This window comes from Haemaphysalis longicornis, unplaced genomic scaffold (genome assembly GCF_048455015.1).
Source record: "Haemaphysalis longicornis isolate Haplotype H1 unplaced genomic scaffold, Haemaphysalis longicornis Haplotype H1 scaffold_1, whole genome shotgun sequence".
In the NCBI taxonomy this organism is placed as follows: domain Eukaryota; kingdom Metazoa; phylum Arthropoda; class Arachnida; order Ixodida; family Ixodidae; genus Haemaphysalis; species Haemaphysalis longicornis.
Genome location: NW_027526203.1, coordinates 38872845 through 38893091, shown reverse-complemented (window position 1 = coordinate 38893091; position 20247 = coordinate 38872845). Strand labels below are relative to the sequence as shown.

General features: G+C 48.9%; 1 protein-coding gene across 2 annotated transcripts in view; it reads left to right on the top strand.

The window, feature by feature from the left end:
• Nucleotides 1–4688: 4688 nt before the first annotated feature.
• The window catches only part of LOC144175960 (parafibromin-like), a 124354-nt gene continuing 108795 nt past the window's right edge, over nt 4689–20247 (top strand). The window contains exons 1-8 of one of the 2 annotated variants that reach the window (XM_077705041.1): nt 4689–4844; nt 5259–5364; nt 6627–6665; nt 7280–7361; nt 9616–9671; nt 9925–9942; nt 11498–11583; nt 13128–13338. In XM_077705041.1, the coding sequence (XP_077561167.1) occupies nt 4714–4844; nt 5259–5364; nt 6627–6665; nt 7280–7361; nt 9616–9671; nt 9925–9942; nt 11498–11583; nt 13128–13338 (729 nt within the window). In that variant the 5' untranslated portion in view covers nt 4689–4713. The remainder of the gene's footprint in view (nt 4845–5258; nt 5365–6626; nt 6666–7279; nt 7362–9615; nt 9672–9924; nt 9943–11497; nt 11584–13127; nt 13339–20247) is intronic. The other variant, XM_077705049.1, reaches the window with a different exon arrangement.

Genomic DNA, 20247 nt, shown 5'->3' with positions numbered 1-20247 from the left:
TTCATGCGCAGAATCAAGAAGGAGAAGGGAAAAACATTCCTGGCGCCTGTCCGTCAAATTAATCCCTCGTTAACTCGAACTCAGCTATCTCAAAATGTCTTCTCGAGACTTTTTCCCACCGTGTGTTTACTTCCCATAGGCGCTACTCATTTGCCCGCTCCATCTCGAAACGTTTTTTCGGAGGACCACGGATGTCTCGAAATCCTGGCAGAGAGGACACAAGGCAAAGTCCGCTGCTGGCAGCTGATAAGGTCCCCGTTCGAATGATTACTCCCGCCGAACGCGGTCGTGAAGTGCAAGTTTACGCGGACTACGCGTCCCCGTTACCGGAATGCTGTCTGGCGCGTGCATCATTGCTGTGGACGACGCAGCTACTGATCATGCGGACGAGGAGGAGCCTCCAGAAGTGCGTGCGTACAACGGCAGAAACGACATACATGCTGCGTCTGCATTGTAACAAGGTAAAATATGTAGCGGTGGTGACCACCAATCCATGCGATTTGAGGAGCTCGGGTACACTTTTCTGGGGTGCAGATGCGAACGCGAAACAGCCGAGCGCAACACAGTTCTTTCTTCTGCAATAATAAAAGTTTCTTTTTCCTGCGAAATATTTTGCCTTTATTACGAAATCTCCCCTGTGCAATAGTGTTTTTGTTAGCACCATAGCTGTTATTTCAGGGACCTGGCTACAAATTTTCTGCATTTCAATTAACTCGAAACTCTGCTACGACTTTGAGTTAATGAGAGGTTACTGTATATCAGCAATTAACGTTTTCAGAAAACGCATAACAAAAGAGAAAGTATCGTTGGGGGGGGGGGGGGGGGGGGTAGGGGGTCAATCATTTTGTCGGGTCGTACTAGTTTAAAGTTTGCTCAAGCGGAGTCATAACGTTTCTGCGTCTACTTTCTAAATCAGCTGACCAAAGGTGCAGGTTCGGTTCCCGGCCGCGGCGGGGCCGCTTTTGTGATGGAGGATGACAGCGAAAAACGCCCGTGTCTTCGAGATTTCGGCGCACGTTAAAGATCTCCAGGTCGTTAAAATTAATCCTAAGCCCCCCAGTACCTCTTGCCTCATCGCCTGTGTAGCGCCGGCACGTTAAACTTCATAATCCAAAATAAATCAGCTTCGCAAGCGCGAAACACCGCCGCGAGCAACGCAAATATTGCCGCGCGCAGGCTGGGAGCTGGTGCCGGGGAGCGCCGGCTGTTCAGTTGTCGACGACAGCAGCGCCGCCGCTAAACCGGCTTTATTTTCTGCGCGAAAGTCGACCCGGCGGAGCAATGGGAGAGGCAGGGAGAGGCCTCCGCTCGGGCCACTCTAAAACTTCTAGTACACTATTGGCGGTGAGATGTTTGAGTGGCGCCCCCTGGATCTGACGTCAGCTTAGGGACCCGCTCCGCTGTCGTCTGCTACATTCGCCGCGCTGCTACACCCGCGCCGCGGTCGTCCGGTTCTCACTGGCAGCAGTGCCTTTGCTAGAAATCGCCCGCTTTTATGCTTTGGTGCTTTAAAAAGCGTGTTTTCAATCAGATTCTGACGGCTCTGAATAATTTCAAGCTTTGTCCCGCACAATTTTACAACACACGAGGAGAGAGAGAACGACTTTCAGAGAACATCGCTCAGATCTCCTATCTAGCGTATTTGCGAGTTTCAGCGCTCAGAGCTCCTCGATAAGTAATCAAATGCGTAGGCTTCCCTTAACTATTTCTGAGATGCTCTTATGAAGACTCAAGAGTCTAATGCTACGCATCAAGCAGCGGGTCACACAGCAGGAAATAAAACGGGTGTTTTCTCTTTCTTTCGTTGTTGTTAGATGAACGTTTTTTTTCTTCTGTGCCCAACGCATTCATTTTATGCACCGTCCTAAACGTCCTAGGAGGTTTGGGGATGTTTGCGAGGCTCAGAAAGTTCGTGTGAATATTCAATGCAATAAGATCTGTGCTACGGCGCAGATAACGTTGTCCACAGTACTCGAAGGCGGCTTTTGTGCACCTAATTTCTATCCAACCATCGATATCGTACGTAACGAACTCAATCTCAACCCGAAAAGTTCTGACATGATTACGGTGTTGAAAACTTGATATACTTGCTAACTAACGCAACAAATAGTATACATGCCAATTTTCAGTATAACACAATTCGAAACCAATGAATATGTCCCGACAGCTCTTTATTATTTTCCAACCCCTTCAGTCGCAAAGAACAAGTCCTGGCCTGCTCGGGATGACGTTCGGTGAATTGAAGAATGAATCTTACTCTCTCGTCTTGGACTGAGGAGCCTGCCCACTAACCAGCTCGATTTTACTGTTTTCTCCTCCTCCTGGTCCTCCCCCTCTTCAGTGCAGTTTTACTATAATGCCTGTCTGAATATTGGGATGATATGGTTGTGGCAAATGTACCGAAATATCCCTCCAAATATGAAAAAACATAGTCTTACTGTATGTTTGCCTTACAGGTAACTCGTTTTGCTCAATAAGCCTGCATACTGGTTAGAAGCCAGGTAGAAAACCAGCACGCGCCTATACACACAGCAGGTTATTTGGAAATCAACCTACATTATTTGTGCCCCATAGTGCATGTCGGCACACTTCCATGCCTTGACAACGTAAAGTGACTTGATACAATAGTTTCGAGTGTTAGGCAAGGTTGCCAAATCTGTTTTACCTTACATGCGATTAGCTGGAATCGTAATGCCTTCTGCCAAAGCCGACAGCCCCGAAGGCCTGGAATTTGTTTTGGTCTTCCATTTTCGCTGTTGTCGGTTGTCAGCCTGCGGCTGTTACCTTTGTTCGAAAGACTGCTGAACACTGAGGCTGACGCCTAGCTCCGACTCTTCGCGCTCCGCACAGGACCAGCTTCGCAGCAAGGCATAGGCGACGCCGGCAATGTTTTTTTCCGGAGCGGTATCAAAAACTATACTTAAAATCACGAGCTAGTTTACGCTATTTTAAGTCTTTTGTTACGAAAAAAAAGTTCCGCATTCGCGAGATCTGCTGCGGACAAGCACAAAATCTGAACCGCGCGCAAAGAAACAGCATAGAGAGCGAGCCCGAGTGAAGCAGACGACAAATGCGAGAATCCCTAAGCCGACGTCACGGAGGCGCGCTCCGCAGCGCCGCCCGTGGTCGCGCTCACCGCCAATAGCGAAACTCCGCTTCAGAATCCGGGCGGCATGGTCTGGAACTAACAAGCCCTTCAGTATATATATATTCTAGGCACTATACCTTCAGAGCCGAGAAGCCTAATTCATGGCCCTTTGCACTAGCCACTTCCTGCCAATCCGATCCATCATGGAACTTTTCTTGCTTTTCTTTCCAATCCTCCCTGTTCCCATGGTGGCGCGCGATCGCAGACGCTCTCGGTATGGAGGAAGAAAATAACTTCTTTCCTCCATGGCTCTCGGTTAGGGTGGCTAGAAGACACCCTAACCCATCTCGGTGTTCTCGGCTATCTCGGCGACAGTGCGCGTGGCCGCGGAGACCACGCGGTGCGCATCGGTTTATCGAGACATGATCGAGGACAGATAATGCGGTGCACACCGCTGCGGTTTATCGCACTGGCTGGTGCGCCTCGGTTCAATCATAGAGTTTCTTAGTAAGTATACTGTAAGAAACTCTATGGGTACGATATGCTTGCGAAGGCTGCCTGTATGCCGCCACGCCGTCTCCTCCATGCTGCAAAGCATTCCTGCTTGTTGTTCTTGGCGCATCAGCTGGGGATCGGCCAGTCACCAGTGGGAAAGAAAAAGATGTTCAAATTCACGATTCTTCTGTTTTATAGGGGTAACTCACGGGAATTCTTGTAGGCAAAGTGCGAGGCAGACACAGGACGAAACCAGATGGGACGAGGACGAGCGCTCGTCCTCGTTCCATCTCTTGTCTCCTGTGTCTGCCTCGCGCTTTGCCTACAAGAATGCATCACCAACAAGCCCAACTTTACCAGACTTTACACTCTACGCTCTCGTGGATCGAGTCGCCACGGGGATTGGTTGGTCAGCACCACTTCTCACATGCTTTTTTGATTGTTTGCCGTCAATTTCTTTGCGGCGTCTGGATGCCTGCTTCTGAAGGCAGCAGCTGGACCATATGTTTGCTGTTAAATTTTGCCTCTTATTGAATCTTTATTTACTCTTCAATTTCTCGTATCTTCATTAAAAAAAATGTCTGTCTTTTAAATTATTTTCATAGTTTCTCGGGCCCTACCCGACTTCGGTGGTTAATTGCGAAACAAAATGTTTTCGGGGCACGACGCCGATAATAATAATAAAAAGTCAGTGTGCCCACCCAGTGGCGTGCACGGCTAGGCAGAAAGGTAGAGACCCTTACGCAGGTGCGCCTGCTAGCCCGCCACTGAGTGGGTGGAGGGAGCGTAAAACGCGTTGAATAAATAGACAAGGATTGGAAAGGAAAACAAACAAACGAAATTCCACATTTCCTGCATATAGTTATCGAATAACTTTAAACGTCGGTCTGTTTCAAAATATTATGGAAACTGCGTTCTAAAAACGGAAGAACAATGGTTCGAAAAGAAGCGCTGCCATCCCAGGCAACCCCAACCCAACGTTACGTTGACCCCAACCATAGCCTCAACTTTCAAGTGCCCAATGCCCAAGTGGCGTCGTCTGCTACAATGACCGGAACCGGAAATGATGAGATCCGAAAAGTTTGCTGCTGCGCGATCGGCGCGATCGCGCGCATGCGTTTCTTGCAAAAATGGCGGACCCATTGAGCTTGTTGCGGCAGTTCAATGTCAACAAAAAGGATATCACGGAGAGGAACTCGCAAATCATCTTTGACGAGTATTCGTGGCCGAAGACTGTGAAGACCAACTACCTAGTCTGGGGGTAAGTGTTGCTTGAAGCGTGTTATATGTTCCGGTACGCTCAATAATGCGTTAGCGTTTCTACCTAGGCTTAGGCCGCGTGCTTTGACGACTGAAATTTGACGTTGTTTACCTCGTATGCTGGCCGCGTGTGCCGACATTGCGTCTCACGAAGCTCTGGCTTGAGTTGCTTTGGTTGAGACCAAGCTCAGAAAATGGAAGAGAGGTCATTTTGTTAGTGTCGCAGCTGCGCAACTAGACAGCCCCGTCCTGTCTGACGCTACGCGGTATTCGCACATTACCGAAGAGCTTTTAACGTCAACGAAGGGCTGTTGTATCAGCGGTGCTGGTGTGGGACGGAGTATGCGATTCCGTTTACGCGGTACCCGCTTGGATGGCAGCTTCAGCGGATAAACTATGTCGTTTCTTCCTGCAGGTCCGGCAAAGATGGCACCCCCCGGGAGTACTACACGCTACAGTGCCTACTGTTCCTTCTCAAAAACGTGCACCTTTCCCATCCTGTGTACGTTAGGCAGGCAGCGGTGAGTAACGTGGCTTTTCAACTGATATCGGCATTGCGAAGGTGTTGCACAAAGGGCCGCTTGCCCCGCAGTTCGTACCGAAAAGTCGTCGTACTGCGCACTGTCTCGAATGAGCCGCGTTACATGTGCGCATGTTATGTTTCGCCGGGGATAAACTCGCTCCGTTGCGGAGCGCACGTTTTTATCGGCCGAGATACCGCGCATTAGGCCAGAACTACGAGCTGTTTCGCTGGCCCGCTGCGATTCGTTCGCTGCAAGCCAGATGTGGTTGATGTTTGGCGGATTTGACTGCTGCTCCAGATCGACCTGTGGGGTTCGCCGCTAAAAGGGAAAAGCATAATTAAGATTTACGATGGTTGTGCGCCGGTGTCTACGACAAGAGCTTGTTCGTGCGTGCGTTTCCGTTCCTGCTCTGCTTTCTCGTTCTTTAAAAGCGAAGGACGCCGCAGTGGAAACGCAGACCGAAACGGCGAACGAGCGCGCAGGTCGCTTCCCAAAAGTGCAGGTCTTGTGAGCGCCCGGAAGTGCCGTTCTGTCCCGACGAGGCTTCGTCGTAACTTCTCCTTCGTAACTTTTTTGTGCAAAAGGTTGTGCTTTTTCTGCCAGCTGTCGTGCAGTTTCCGAAGTATTTGTTTTTGTGATTGCATGGGCTTTTTGATTTAAATAATTACCGGAATTCGGGCATGGAATACTAGGATACGTTAGGGATGCATGTGTGCATGTATATTCTGTGCTTAGTGACCTTAGGGGCCAGTATTATGCTGGCCGGCCATTGTTAAGAAAAGACAGAATTGGCATCTACTGTCGTGTTTTTGGGCCTGGTATTTTTTGTGCATTTGTCATGTGCCATGCCTGGTAACACAGGCACAGCGCATGGCAAAGAGGTGTGTGTGTGCGGAGTTTTTCGAGCGTGGCACTTATACCCAGACTTCAGAGGAAGCAGAGGGAACTGTACTGATCAGCTGCCTCTGTTTAAGTAGACGGATGTTAGCCAAGCTTGTGGAGTCTCGGGCAGTGGCTGTGTTCCTTATAAGAAAGAAAAACATGCCAAACCTGCAGTATGGGCACCAGAGACAGGAAGGTTGAGCATGTGGTTGTTTCTAACTTAGATAAGTGTAGTTTTAGGTGGTCCTCAGTGGAACGCCTGAGCCACGCTGGGATTTTCTTGCTCTTTCCTGGCAACGAGTATGGCCAGTGGCCTCTTGCCTAACCTGCCTGCACGGTACGATGCTCCCCTCCTCACTTGTATTCCTTTGTTCCAGGCGGAAAACATCCCAGTCGTCAGACGCCCTGACAGAAAGGTAAACTGATTTGTCTTCTTGCCAAGAGCTTCGTGACTGCAGTACACCGAGTGGCACTAGATGAGAGTAGTCCCAAGACCTGCCACTCCATGTGCAGCTTTGAGATGGAAGAACAGTGAAAACCAGCCTTAAAGACGCGAACACGAGAGGGAGCAGACACACGCACGCTGGGTGAGCGTCTTTAAGGCTGGTTTTCACCGTTCTCCAAGTATGTACCAACAGGCCCAACACCAAACTCTTCCAGATGGAAGGCCTAGTGAGGGCTAAAGGCTGTGCAGCATCACCGTGCATTGTTGTTGGTCTTTTGATCAGCCGTGAACTGGCGCAGTGCCAAGTAATGTCTCTGTGTGCAGCTGTGACAGTGTGTGAGCTTGGTGTGTCTGGCAGGTAAGAAATAGAGGAAGCCCGCTTGCATGCACTGTGCTTGGCGTCCATTTGCTCCACCGCTGTGTCAGCGTCTGGTTCTCGGCCGCCAAACAGTCCAGAGGAATGGCCTCTGTCCTCTTGACTGTTTGCTGTGCCTGCTGCCAGAACTGGCCAGATGGGTGCCGGCATTTGGGTAGACTCTGAGCGTCCACCGACGGCAGCTGGCAGGGGCGGTGTCTGTCTCGCAGGACATCTTGGCCTACCTGAACGGGGAGACGGCCACATCGGCCAACATCGACAAGAGCGCTCCCATCGAGATCCCGACACAGGGTGGGTCGCAGGCCGTGCTCTCTTTCCCCTCGCACTGTCCACTGGTGCAGCCCTGGTTGGAGCTTGGCCAGACATGTTAGCGGGGCTCGGCCACAGGGGGTCCTTGCCTTGGGTGCTGTTCACCTGTGCATGCTGCGAGCCTGGGAAGGGGCGTGTCGCCACTGGCCTCGGTGGTGGTGATGCACGGGTGTGCAAGGGCTCGGCCCTGACGATGGCTGGGGCTGTTATTTGTCAGCAGAGAATGTCCGCTACGCCCTGTCATTGAAGGGAGGGGAAAACGTGGTGTGATTTCTTTGACTGCTTGGCGCGTAGACTATTTCTTTTCCTTCTGCCACCATTCGCACTTTTTTAAAGGGGCCATGAAAGCAACATGCAACTTTGGTTTTTTCTGTAGAATGTATGCACTGGCTCCTCGACCACACGGCGGAGCTACCTGCGAGCTGGTGCCGGCTCCATTTGTATGGTTGCACGCCGTTGCACGGGCAGCATGTTTCCCGGCGGGAAATGTGGTTTGCGGCGTGGTGTTGGCAAGTTCGTTTGTGCAGGCAGTGCTCTTGCTGTGTAATTTGTGGTTTTGTGAATGCCTTGTCTTAAGGAGTAGCCAGCGGCGTTTTCGCTTCGGAACGGTGGACTCTACTGTTTATGCTTCCTACAACTGCACTCAAAACAGGCGGCACGATGAAAGCAAGTGCGTCTCAGGTTATGGCAGTGTTCGAAGGTGGTCTTGCTGCGTGCAACAAATTCACAAAGAAGGCATCAATGATGGGATGGATCAGTGCCTCTCTTCTGTGCATTTCATTGCAGGTGAGGACGATGCGGCATTGAAGCTTTCATGTCACTCCTTGTAACATGCTTGTGGCCATACGTAGGGCTTAATAATTTCACTATTTAGGCTAGCCAACATACTTTATGTATGAGGCGAACATGATTGGCCACCCAGCCTTAACCTGGTGACTTCGAGGTGAACACGCTGAACAAGGCCACAATCTTCTGGTAGTTGTGGGCCTCCCTTCGCCTTTGACTTGTCCATAATAATGCATACTCCGGAATGAAGCAAACCAGCTTGTTTCGTTTCTAATTTCTGGTTTGGACAAAGAAAGCACTTGGAATTCATCGGTGGAACGTTCGTCACCCTAAGTCAGAGGGTTGTGGCCGCAGCACGTGATTCTAAACACGTACACACCATGCAATCATTCCCACTCAGACCCTTTGCATAATAGCTCACCTTCATTGGGAGCTCAGGCTGAGTATGGTATTGAATTAAACTCCAGAACACTGTCGGCAGAGCATTTTACCTTCACGCACTCCACTAAAAAGCATGCAGCAGGCTCGGGTGGCGTGGCAACACTGGTTGCACAAAACTCGCTGCAGGCCAGGGTGGATAAGTTTTCGTAACTTCAACTGTGGTTGTTTGAGGCAACGTGGCGAATAAGGAAGATCAGCGCGCAAGGATGACATTGAGCTGGTGTGAAGTGAACCGCGTATCTTCACTGCTGTCTGTGTGCTTGTGTCCACCCATACAAGTGGAGTCGGCGCCGCCCCACAGGTATGAGCAGCCAAGTGGCCAGTGCCCTGTAAAGTTGATGTTTTGTGGCACCTTCCTGGCAGCACATGATGCTTAATTCACTGACCAAATCAACGGTTGCAGACGAAATTTAAGTTACTTTCCGCATCGTATGTTTTGTGACATCATCAATGGAGGCAGGTGTTGAAGAAGTGGAGTTAATGTTTGTGTGTGTTCTGAACTTGTGTTCTTTTCCCCACTGTTGTCACTGCTTTAGAAAAACGTGCACTAAATGTCCAGCGCAAATAGCATAAAATTCCCGTTTTTAATTTGCGTCTGATTTTGTTGGCCTCAGCCAATCACACAAGTGCACAGTAATGCATCACAACTCTAGTGTGGGAAAGAAACTGGTGTGTCGCATGCCTTTTTGGTGTTTGTCTCATTGTATGCCTGCTTATTTGACTGAAGTTTGCGTTAAATGTGGCATGAGTGCTATTCCAAGGAGGAAATTTTTCGAATGAACCAGACTTGTGCTTTGCCTTCATGGCCTCTTTAGTAATGCCAATCTGGTGATGCCAAGTGAGCAGATGGTGAGCGCACATAGCCTTTGTGAACGTTGGCGCGCAGTGCACTGGCGACAAGCTGGGTGCAAATGGACATTCCGATGGCTGCGACAGCACCGAGGCGGGGAGAGAGTTGAGTTGAGCAGCTGCTAATAGTGGTTCCCTCCCTCTCTCTGTGTTCCTGCAGTGAAGCGGACAGGAGACGAGCCCCAGAATGAGGCTGTCAAAAAGCCACGTCTCGAGGTAAGCCCCTTGGTTTCCGTCCGAGAGGAACTAAAGACTGGGGCGACAGGGTCCCTTTTTGGTATGCTGGGTGCTGGTTTTGAAACAAGTTGCAGTAGCGCTCATTGCTCGTCGGTGGGGTTAAAAGTGGGGCTGGTACGGGAGACGGCGGCCCAGCCGCAGTGGTTGGCATCGGGGGAGGGGGTAGGTGTTTGTGATTCCCTTCTCAGTTTCCCTGTGTTTAACATGTTGGCTGTTGTGAACTGTGTTGCAGATGCGAAGGGCCGACTGGGTAAGTATAGTTTGCTTCCTCCGGGGGCGGTTCTGTCCTGCTGTCAATGTGTGGGGAAAGTGCAAGGGATTTGGCTGCAATTGTGTCCAGCATGCATGCGAGGCCGAGTCTTTTGCGCTTTCGGTGCCGGGTTTATGAAAGGCGCGAGTGTGTCTGCAGTTCATGTGGGCCCCCTGGGAGAAGGCTGTGCTTGAGGCACCAGCATTGGGCTTGGGTGATGCCAATTTGGGTGTGAACAAGTACAGTTCCATTTGCCACAGCCCTCGAATCGGGGAGGGGTCTGCTCCCGCATTCAACACAGGCTTGGAATGAGTTATGCACGGACTGCCCTCTTTAAATAATGTCTTTACTGAGTGCAGAATTCCACTGCATCACGTGTTGTTTTAAGTTCTGGAGAAACTGCAGCTCGGAACCCCTTCAGAAATGAGGGCAGCTGCAGTACCAAACCAGCGTCGGAATTTGCGCCACTTTGGCCCTGATTACTGTGCCATTCCCAATACCATCGACAGTCAAGGCGGTCTTCGTGTCTTGAGCTAAGGGCCCTGCACGCCGATAGACCACTTTCAAGCACCTTGTAGGCATGCTGCTAGTTTTCTAATGCAGTACTGTCATACAGACTGACTGTACATGATTGACTTGCCGTTCTCCCCCCTTGTACTGTAAACCTGTAAGCCTGAGCTAATAGTCAAGGGGGCAGTCTCATGGCTTTGTGGGAACGTGCGAGGGACAAAAAAAAAATAAAATAAATTTACCACAACAGTTGTAAGCTAGTTAGGTGGAGCGCTCGCTCTTGTTCTTGTACCCACACACAGTGAGCCTATTGTAAGGGGCTTGCTGATGCGTAAAAAAATCCTTTATTGAACTAAAATTTAAACATGTAAGGTTGAGAATACTTCAGTTTTAATTATAGGTGTACTGTGAAAATGGGACACTCTATTTGAAGAGATCTGAATAGACGGGCTGATTTTTTGTGTGTCATTGGCATGCACTGACCGGCCACATGGTTGTCACTGCATCTTTTGTGGAGCAGTAACAGAGTAATTGACATGAGGAAGTGATTGGTTATTTGGGGTAGTGATGTCTCACAACGAGGTTGTTTTATTATGATAGAATTTTAAGCTACGTTACTTAGGGGGGAATAAAATGGAACAATAAGAGGCCTAGGTGTCTAATAGTAGAAGCTGCAAATTGAGACACTGGTAGTTAACTGAATTGCACACATTGCGTCTGCATTTATGGGTGTTATATTAAGACATTATTAGCTGCTTGCTGTATTAAATAATGTGACTTTGTTGCCACCTGCTTGTGTCGTAACGGCTGCAGTTTTTTTGCAGGACAGGTGAGTTGTGTCGGCAAAAACAGTGCGCCTGTTCACTGTTGAGCGGTGTGAAGTCTGTAGTGTACGATGGGTAACACCAGTGTCACCAGGGAGGTGGGTGTGAATTAGGGAGAGGGGTTTGGGGGTGGGGGGGCGGAAGCATGGGGGAGCAGTAACGTGCAGCCGGGAAACTTGTTCCATCCGAGGAGGCACGTGACACGAGGCGGAATGTTGCAGGAGACGCAGATGCAGCGGGCCAAGGAGCAGTTCTCGGCCCGCCTGGACGCACCCAAGGAGGCGCCCGTGGTCACTGAACAGATCAGGTGCGCTTTGCTTGTCACCCGCATTGGCCCGTTCACTGGGAACGTCTGTGCCGAGAGGTACCGGCCTAAGGGGATCAGAGGAACGACGAGGTTTTCCAAACTGACTGGAAACTAAACATGGGAGTGTGTTCAGAGAACTAGAATCCAACTTCAAGTGTACGCAAACCAGCCGGTGGGACTGAATTTGCGGTTCGCAGCAAGTTGAAAAATGGTGCCTTGTTTTTTCATGCTGGGAATTATGATTCCAGTCCCACTAGCTGGGGTTTTCGTGCTTTTGAAAATTTTTTCAAGCAGCCCGTGCTAGGCTATGCTAGGCTTGAGAGTTAGTTGCCAGAGGTTTTTGTCTTTGCGGGCACTTTTCCCGAGACTAATATTGGGCAAAGTTTATCTGTTTCTTATCCTTGAAGGGACTTTGAATCAATTTGTCTTTGCATATGATGGCTAGTGCGTATGAAAGCCTTCGTTTTATATAGTCAAGACACTTATATTCCTACATAAATTAGGGCCCGTAGTTTCAGTCTGGCACAGGTGGTAGTGAAGATAGCAAGGTAACGTTTCGTGCTAAAGGAAAAACTTGTCGGGCTACAATGGGGTGAGGTGAGAGTTATTTGTGCATTCAGACAGATAACCCGCTAACAAGGCTTAATGCAATGAATGTGGTAATGATCACCTGAGAGTGCTTCACTGTGATGCGTGGGACCGTCTGCTGAGGCTGACTGGGGCCATTAGTGCGTGTCACTGCATGGACTGAGCTTCACCTTCTTCTCTCTGTTTGCATGTTCTCTTCTTGACCTTTGCGTCTTTTGGGTAGGCGCTCGTAAGTATTTAATCCTTGCATGTTTTGCAACCTCCCACTTCAGTTTGCTAGCAGTGTTGCTCACGCGAGGAGTTGTCTTGTAATGAAGTGAATTTGTCCAACTTCTGTTTACGTTTCCATTGCATAGACTGGCTCAAATACACTCTTTTTATCATTTGTGTGGTCACTCTAGCAGCATTTAAGTTATAAAGCATGAAAGAAGAACTACCATGCGACATATGCGGCAGCCTAAACAACTACAGCAGTGACGTGTATTTGTCGTGCGATGTAATTGGACAATGTCCAAGATTTCAAAGTTCATGCATACGCACTTTGCGTGGGTGTCAGTGTTATTTTTTTTTCTTTAGGAAGGACTTTAGTACTAGTCGCAACTAGCACATGTGCCGGAATGTAGTTGTGTATTTTTGGAGAGGAGTTCAAACCATTCTCAATTTAAGTTCCAGGCACAGTCAAGCAAAGCCTGTGAGTGTAAGCGTCATATAAAACGTCAGGAAAAGGGAAAAGAGGAAGCAGAGAAGAGGAAAGCACTTTTCAATTGATATTTCTACTAAATAAATTTGTGTAATCGCATGAAGAGTGGTCGAAACAGGCTTAGGGACTCCACAAGTGATCTGAAAGTGTTTCACTTCAGTGCCCCTTTGGACACTGGGACATAGCTGCAGAGGTGTGGCTGCGGAAGTTCACTTCCAGCAGCAGCAGCAGTAAAAGTTTTAAGTGCCCACTTCAGATCCCTGTCGGAGGCCATGTCGGTGGAGAAGATCGCTGCCATCAAAGCCAAGCGGCTGGCCAAGAAGCGGGCCACCATCAAGGGCGACGACGACCTCGGCCTGGCTGACATGCAGGGCATCCTGGAGTACGACGTCGACGTCACCCGCGACATCGTCAGCCGCGAGCGCCAGTGGCGTACACGCTCCACCGTGCTCCAGAGTGCCGCTAAGGTGGGTCACTTCGAGGGCTGTCACTTAAAGAAAGAGCGCTACAGCGACTCTTCAGATTCCAGTGCTTCGGGCATGACATTGACTCTTGCAGTGACCGCACCGCTGTATTGGTGCTCTTCGGCTGTTGCGTTTGCGCCGTACAGCATTATGGTGAAGTTTGGAAAAAACTCTTTCTTGTGGAGCAGAGCCAAGTTTAGCCTCATGATTGTTTGTACATTTTGTAAAATATCCAGCGTGGTATATTGCAAATGTTTAAAGCGGGAACTGGGTCCAGTTGAATAGCAGCCACGCTGTTTCTTTATGGATTTGCAGTGTCTAGCATTTGAACTCCTCTCATTTTCTGAGATCGCTCCTTATTTTTGATGTCTCCTGAAGCTCGCTTACAACAGAAAATGCAACTTTGTTCACTTTGAAAGCAGTAGCCTTTGGTAGCTTACTCGCCTCCATTCCAGCCGCGAAAGCTGTTTTTAAAACAGAAAAAAAAAAAAAAAATGCAAGAAATATTGAAAAACTTGTAAATTTCGTGGTGCATTGATGTAATAGTGGGCAGGAATATGGGCCAGGACTAAAAACACGGTAGTATCAGTGTATTAACTGCGTGTTAGTATTTAGTGATGCAGTCAAACAGAACTAGCACCTCCAGTCGTGTTTCTAGGCGGTGGCTTAGGTCGGTGGCTGCCAATCCGCCTTTTTCATTGCGCTGTGGAGGCCTCTGGAGGCGCCGCCGAGAAGCGATATGGCAGGGGTGCAAGTGAGCTGCCACTGCAGCAGAAGGGGAATCAGGACTGCGTTGCTGGTGTTTGTTTGTTTCACGTGAATTGTATTGCCAGCCTAAAGCTGCAAAAAGAATAACTATGCTGGCAGCGTACGTTTTCAACGTGGGAAACACCCTAACAAGCGTGCGACGCTCATTTCTTTTTGCAGCAGTTCCACAAGTGTCAGTACCGGAGGGTGGCTATCTGAGGCTGTGGAAGCGATGTTGTTACGGCATTTTTTTTTTCTAGCGCTTAAAAGAGATGGGATGGGGACATGGGTATCTGTAAGACAGCAGCATAAACGCAGGCCCTTAATGCGATCTTCTTACAAATCATTGCTTGAAAGCTGGTATGTGGATATCAGCGATGCAAAATGTTATGCGTGGCTGCAGATTTGTTTAATTGCGCCGTTCTTTTTTTCTGTTTCTTATCATAACGAGCATAAATGCATGTGCAGATTACTTTCGTAAGCGTTTTGACCGAAGAAAGCGAAGTCCAAATCAACCAAAGTCCCGACGTACCTATCTCAGAAAATTGCTTTTTGGGGTGCATTTTATTCGTAAGCGCACTTGTTCGTCGTAGCCGCACGATTACATTTTCTTTAGAAGAACTGTCAGTTTGAAAAGTTATAAATTCCTTTCAAACAGCGGCAATATCATGGGTGAAAAAAGTGTTGCACGGAACTACATTTCTACTGAAATCGCAAGCTCCTAGTCATTTGGATTAATACATTTCCCAGCAGTGGAGGGCTGTATGCAGATAAACAACGAGAAAAAATACATCACTTCCTGCAAGCATGTCAGGACAAAAAAAAAAAAAAAAAAAGAAATGGAGATTCCCAAGAGGATTCGAACCACCACATTCGAGCAGGCCGGTGTTTCTAACGCTCTAGACAACTTGGCCACGGCGCAGCAAACGACCGTTCTCGAATGCTGTGGACACAAAGCTGAGGTTTAGCTTATATTTTTGCACCTCTCTGAAAAAGTTTTTTTTTTTTATATAGTATTGCTGGCACAGAAACTGATCATCAATCTTTGAATAGCACTTGTCCACTAAGCATCTTTTACTCTACGTTACTTCATGCTCCTCGAAACAACTTTTTTTTAATAATTAAGTTAGGAGGCTGAAATTTTCTAAGCTTGTAAAGATTGAGCTCCTTTGGTCATATATGCAATCAGATTTCGAATAGCTGCTCCGGATAAAATGCTACGCGGCATGACTTGCAGAAAAATGGCTTTTTTTTGTGCACGCTTTTTCTTATAGTAAACATTTTTCCTGAAACTTTTAAAATAGCCTAGGTGGTTCCATATAAACTGCAGAGTGCACACAAATCTACCTGAAAAAGCCTCATAATGATTTTTCTCACCACAAAAAAAAAAATGACTGGTAGTGTGCCTTTTCTGATTCTGTTATTTTTGTTTTATGAGCGCCAGAAATATCTAAGGACACAAATTGCATAATGAACAATATTTGTGCACTCTACGTGTTATAATGAGCATCTGTGGAAAATTTCATCATGATACAACAACTTTAAGTAAGAAAATAAGTGTGCACAAACTCAGAAAACGGACAAAAACAACAAACTGAGAAAAATGCAATTGAAAGTTTATTTCTTTGGCAGATTCAGAAATTCTTGCTCAAACAACATGAAACTTGGTGGGGATATAGTCTGAAATGCCCACATTGAGGTACTAAAACTAGAACGCTCCTGCTGCATAAGTTGCACCCTCACGGTTCTTGCGGGTGGAGTCCTCGGTACAGGCCCGTTTCACCAGGCTGCAGCGATGGGACCTAGATTCAGCAGTCAGCTTGGCAGACTTGCACTGGTCACTTGCACTGCTTAGTCTGACCAGTTCTTCTGAAGGAAAGATTCCCACTTCTTGGAGAACTTGCTCAAAGCTAGTGTGGCCCCTGTTGAACCACAGCACCGTGAGAGCAGTGGCTGTGTCCACTACAGTGAACTGCAGGATGTACGATGCCGTCCTGTGCCAGATGCGCAGTGCTGCTTCTGTCTCCATGGCATGGGATGAGTAGTCGACATTTTTTTCACACACAGGGGCATGAAAGGCTTGCCACACTTCCTCCTCTTGCTAATCAAGCTTTTGGGGGTGTCTCAATCTTGACAGTAGTTTGATAGCACCTCAAAATCCAGGCAGAGACCAGTGTTGAGAGAAATGGCAGGGCCAACACAGCTGTGGCTTTTGTGTCCTCGTTTCTGCCAAGTGCCATCAAACGTCACACTGACGTCAATGTGACCAGTGTGCAACGCAGTTACTTGCCTTGCTTCAGCATGGTTGTCAGAGGCGACTTTTGTGGCCGCGGCATGAACTTTCTTGGCAATGTTGTGGAACGTCTTTTGGTGCAGTGGTTTTGGTAGACCGAGAATGGCACAAAACGTGCACAGCTGATCGTGTCCGATGCCAACTGCGCGTGCAGTGAGTACCGCTTTCACATTTATGGTGAAACTATCACGGGGACTTCCCCTGGAGAGTTCCGGATTGCGGCCTTCGCGGCCGATGGCGGCAGCGCGCTGCGATGAGTATACAGAAGAAACCACTCCTGCAGGGCACTCCACGTTTTTGCAAATGGGTTCCAGTACCGATGCAAAGCCCTTTCGCTTGTTTGCGACCTCAACTGCGACAAGTTCGTTCTTCCCGCACATCGCGCACAAGGCGCCGCTCACAAGGTCACTCAGACTTCGGAGATAACTGCGCTTGCACCACTCCCGTTGCCGACTGTCTTCCCGCCTTGGAAGGCTGAAATTCTTCTCCGATGGCTTACAAAGCTGATAGCGTCGCTGATAAAACCAGCCTCGCCTGGTTGAGCCGCCCTCGCAATGCTTGAAGACGCGGTGCGTTAGGCCTTGCCGTGCCGGTCGTGCCGGCGTTGGCCGTAATCGCTTTCCCTTGTACGGGCATGAAGTCCGGGACTTGCGGCGATGAAAGTCATGCTTCTTCTCACCGTTCGTGATTAACAACACACGATAAGGAAATAGAAAAAATAGCGCGAAGTAGCGAACGGAACGGTGGAGGAGATGGCGGCTCACAAGCGGCAAGAGCCAATGGCTGTCCCGATTTCGCGTCATGTGATTTAAATACCTAGTGGGAGCTCTCAAAACATGCGGGAAGAAATATTTTTTTTATTGTTTACGTGGAGATACGAAGCTGGCGAGCGGTTTGATTGAGAGAAGGCTTTGTCTACCTCTCTCAAGTGACTGAAATGGCGGCCAGCCACGCTGCCGGGCAGCAAAAACTCTCAAAGATGGCTGGAATTCGGCTTGATTGCGTGTTTTTAGGCTCATCGCGAGTCATTCAGACACGATTTTCACTAAGTTTTCGTTCGTATTTCATTTTCATTTTTTTTTTTTTTATGAAAGAGGGATAGTCAAAGATGATAATGCAAGTGAAAACAAAAAAACGACATATTTCGAAAAAATGGCGATTTTTCGACCCGCATGTCCCCTTTATAAAGGGCTGGTGAAGAGCTTTTCAAAAAAATTTTGTTGGGGGCATTACATTATGGTTTTCCTGACGCTGAATTCGAAAAACATGTTTATTTTATGTGTAAATACACCCAAACCATCTTTTTTTGTCAAAACAAACGACCCCTGCCCGCGGGCGCGGCGAGAGCCCTGGCTGCCTTTCGCGATTGGTGGGCGGCAGATGACATCATATTCGGAAGTGCCTCTGCTGCGGGGACCGCTCGGCCTGAAGATTTTTTTTGTTCCCGTTCAGATACGGGCTCGAAGGTCCTCTGGTGAATGGAGGGCTCACACAATCTTTCCTTAGAATAGGAGAGCCTGAGAGAAGTATAAACGCAACAGGTTCGCTCGCGGCGAGCTTTAGAAAGGGGTTCTGCCCCGACGATTCATGGCCGACTTGTTTCTCGGGTGCAGGGAAGTTGCGCAGGTATTGGTTCGCTGCTTTCACTACCAGCGCTAGTCACAATTCCTAGCCCAATTTTTCAACCCACCATCATCCCATCCTCGAATGTGGAACTTTGTTTTTACGTTTAGGCAGGCGGCAACAAGCTCTGTGCACTGGCCTGCGATGCGCACAGGCAGCGCGGTCGCCGCGTCGCGCAGAGTTGCTGGTGCCGGGTCGCTGCTCGGCCGGTTAGCGGAACGGGGCATTGCTGCACATACGCATGTTTTAGAATAGGGAAGCCGAACGTTGGTCGCCCCCCAAAAAGGTAGAGGAACCCAAGCGCAGCACGCTGGTCCCTGACGAGCTTTAGAACGCCTTCCCCAACAGCTCCAGCCGGCTCAGGTTGCACAGATCACCGCTGATGTTGGGAACTTTAGGCTTAGCACCAAGGGAGATCGCTGCTATCTCTACAATTGCGAATGACTACCCCTAACACAGTTTTTCGTCACGCTATCATCCCCTTTCTCGCATGTGGAACCTTATTCCTACGTTGATAGTCATTCTAGCGATCGGTGCTGTGCTCATTCTTGCGCGCAGGTAACGCCATCCATCGGCCTCTCGCCGCATCTCGTGCTCGGGCAGGTTCGTTTGCTGCCGTCGACGAGCCTCCATTACCGGTCGGCGCTCCGCATCGCGATACAAATTCTATCACCTCTTTCGAAATCACCTTGGATGACAATCCCTAGCACAGCTTTTCACCACACTACCATCCTCTCTTGCACGTTTACCTTGCTTTTCGCGACGGCCTTGATTCTGGATGGCAGCGAAGGGCGGTCGCTGCCACGGCATGTGTGGTGCGAGCTGTTTCGTGCGCCGTACGGGCATGCACGACCAGCGAGTGTGCGGAGCGCTTCCGCGCGCAGAAAACGCATCATGCTTTCAGCTTGCTTGATTTCTTCTTACAATCTAGCTATTCAGCTAAGCTGTCGTCACAGCCAACAACGTTGATCGGGAAAACGAAAGCCCAGAGCGCTGTGGTCCCACAAATTTTCTAATTCCCTTATAATAATGGATCAGGAACTTGGGGTACCTCCGTATTAGTTTGAGCCCGTCGCTTCGCGTACGAAGCACGAGCACCCGACGACACAGCCGGCCCCGTGACTACTCCTGAAAGCAATGTAGTAGCCACGGGTGCTCGGGTAGAAAATCTCTGGTATCTAGGAGTCGCTTTAGGGAATCACGCAGTAGCATTACGGTTAAAAATCAACGCAGAAGCAACTCTAGACAATGATGATTAATAAAGTGCAGATTACACGCCTGCTTAATTCGGAACTTCGCCCAGAAAACTGGGACACAGCGAAGCGGCGGCGCACGTTGCTGGCCGTCTTCCTAATATGACGCTACTTCCGGTTGCTGCCGCTCAGTTTCTCGCTCTTCCGGCGATGCGGCAGGGAGAGTGGTGGGCGGGGTGTAGGGTCAACTTTAACGACGAATACAGCTGTCCCCAAGCTAAAAAATGACGAAAAAAACTTTACAGGCATAAACAGACCAATGTAAAAATTGTAAAAAGTAGAGCTTTGCCCGGTTTTAAAAGCACTTCAGTAGCCCTTTAAGCCAGGAAATACGATAGCAAATTTTAGCTCGCAAGCAGATCGTGAGTCCACCAGTCGGGGAAAAAAAAAAAAAAAACTTCTGTTTCGCACTTTACAACAGAAAAATTGGTTGATTTTGATTCTCCGTTTCCTAGATGAAGTTGAGTAACCCTTCTTCTGGACTTAATATGCCTTACATTTTCTACAAGCGTGCCAGACGTGTACGCATATAGAGATTTGGTTAAGCGAAGTCAGCAAAGCGTCGCTAGTCACGACATACGGATCGTATACATAGGGTGAAGGTATGCTCGCTTCGTTGACCTTACGAAGTTTATTACGCTCTACAAACTAACAAAATAGAGGCACATTCGTCGCGGCTCGAATCTAATCGGGCCTACTGGCTGCCTCGGTCAACGAGCCTGTCCGACAACTTACGGTCGGCCGGTGTGTTCGTATCGTCGTCGGAGTAATATGACAAGGCGATCTCTGGATTTGGCGTGCCAGCAGGTTATCACCGGCGGTGTGAATGCCTGGTGTGACTGCGACGGGACGCAGAATGGCATGGTGCCATTACGGAGAGCTCCTATTTGTTCACTTTCATTTCGGGGTTGGCGTGTGTCGATAGAAACAAAAATTTCACCCTTCATGTTATGGTTTGGCCGACAGTTGCATTTGTAAAACGTACTGCATTTTGTT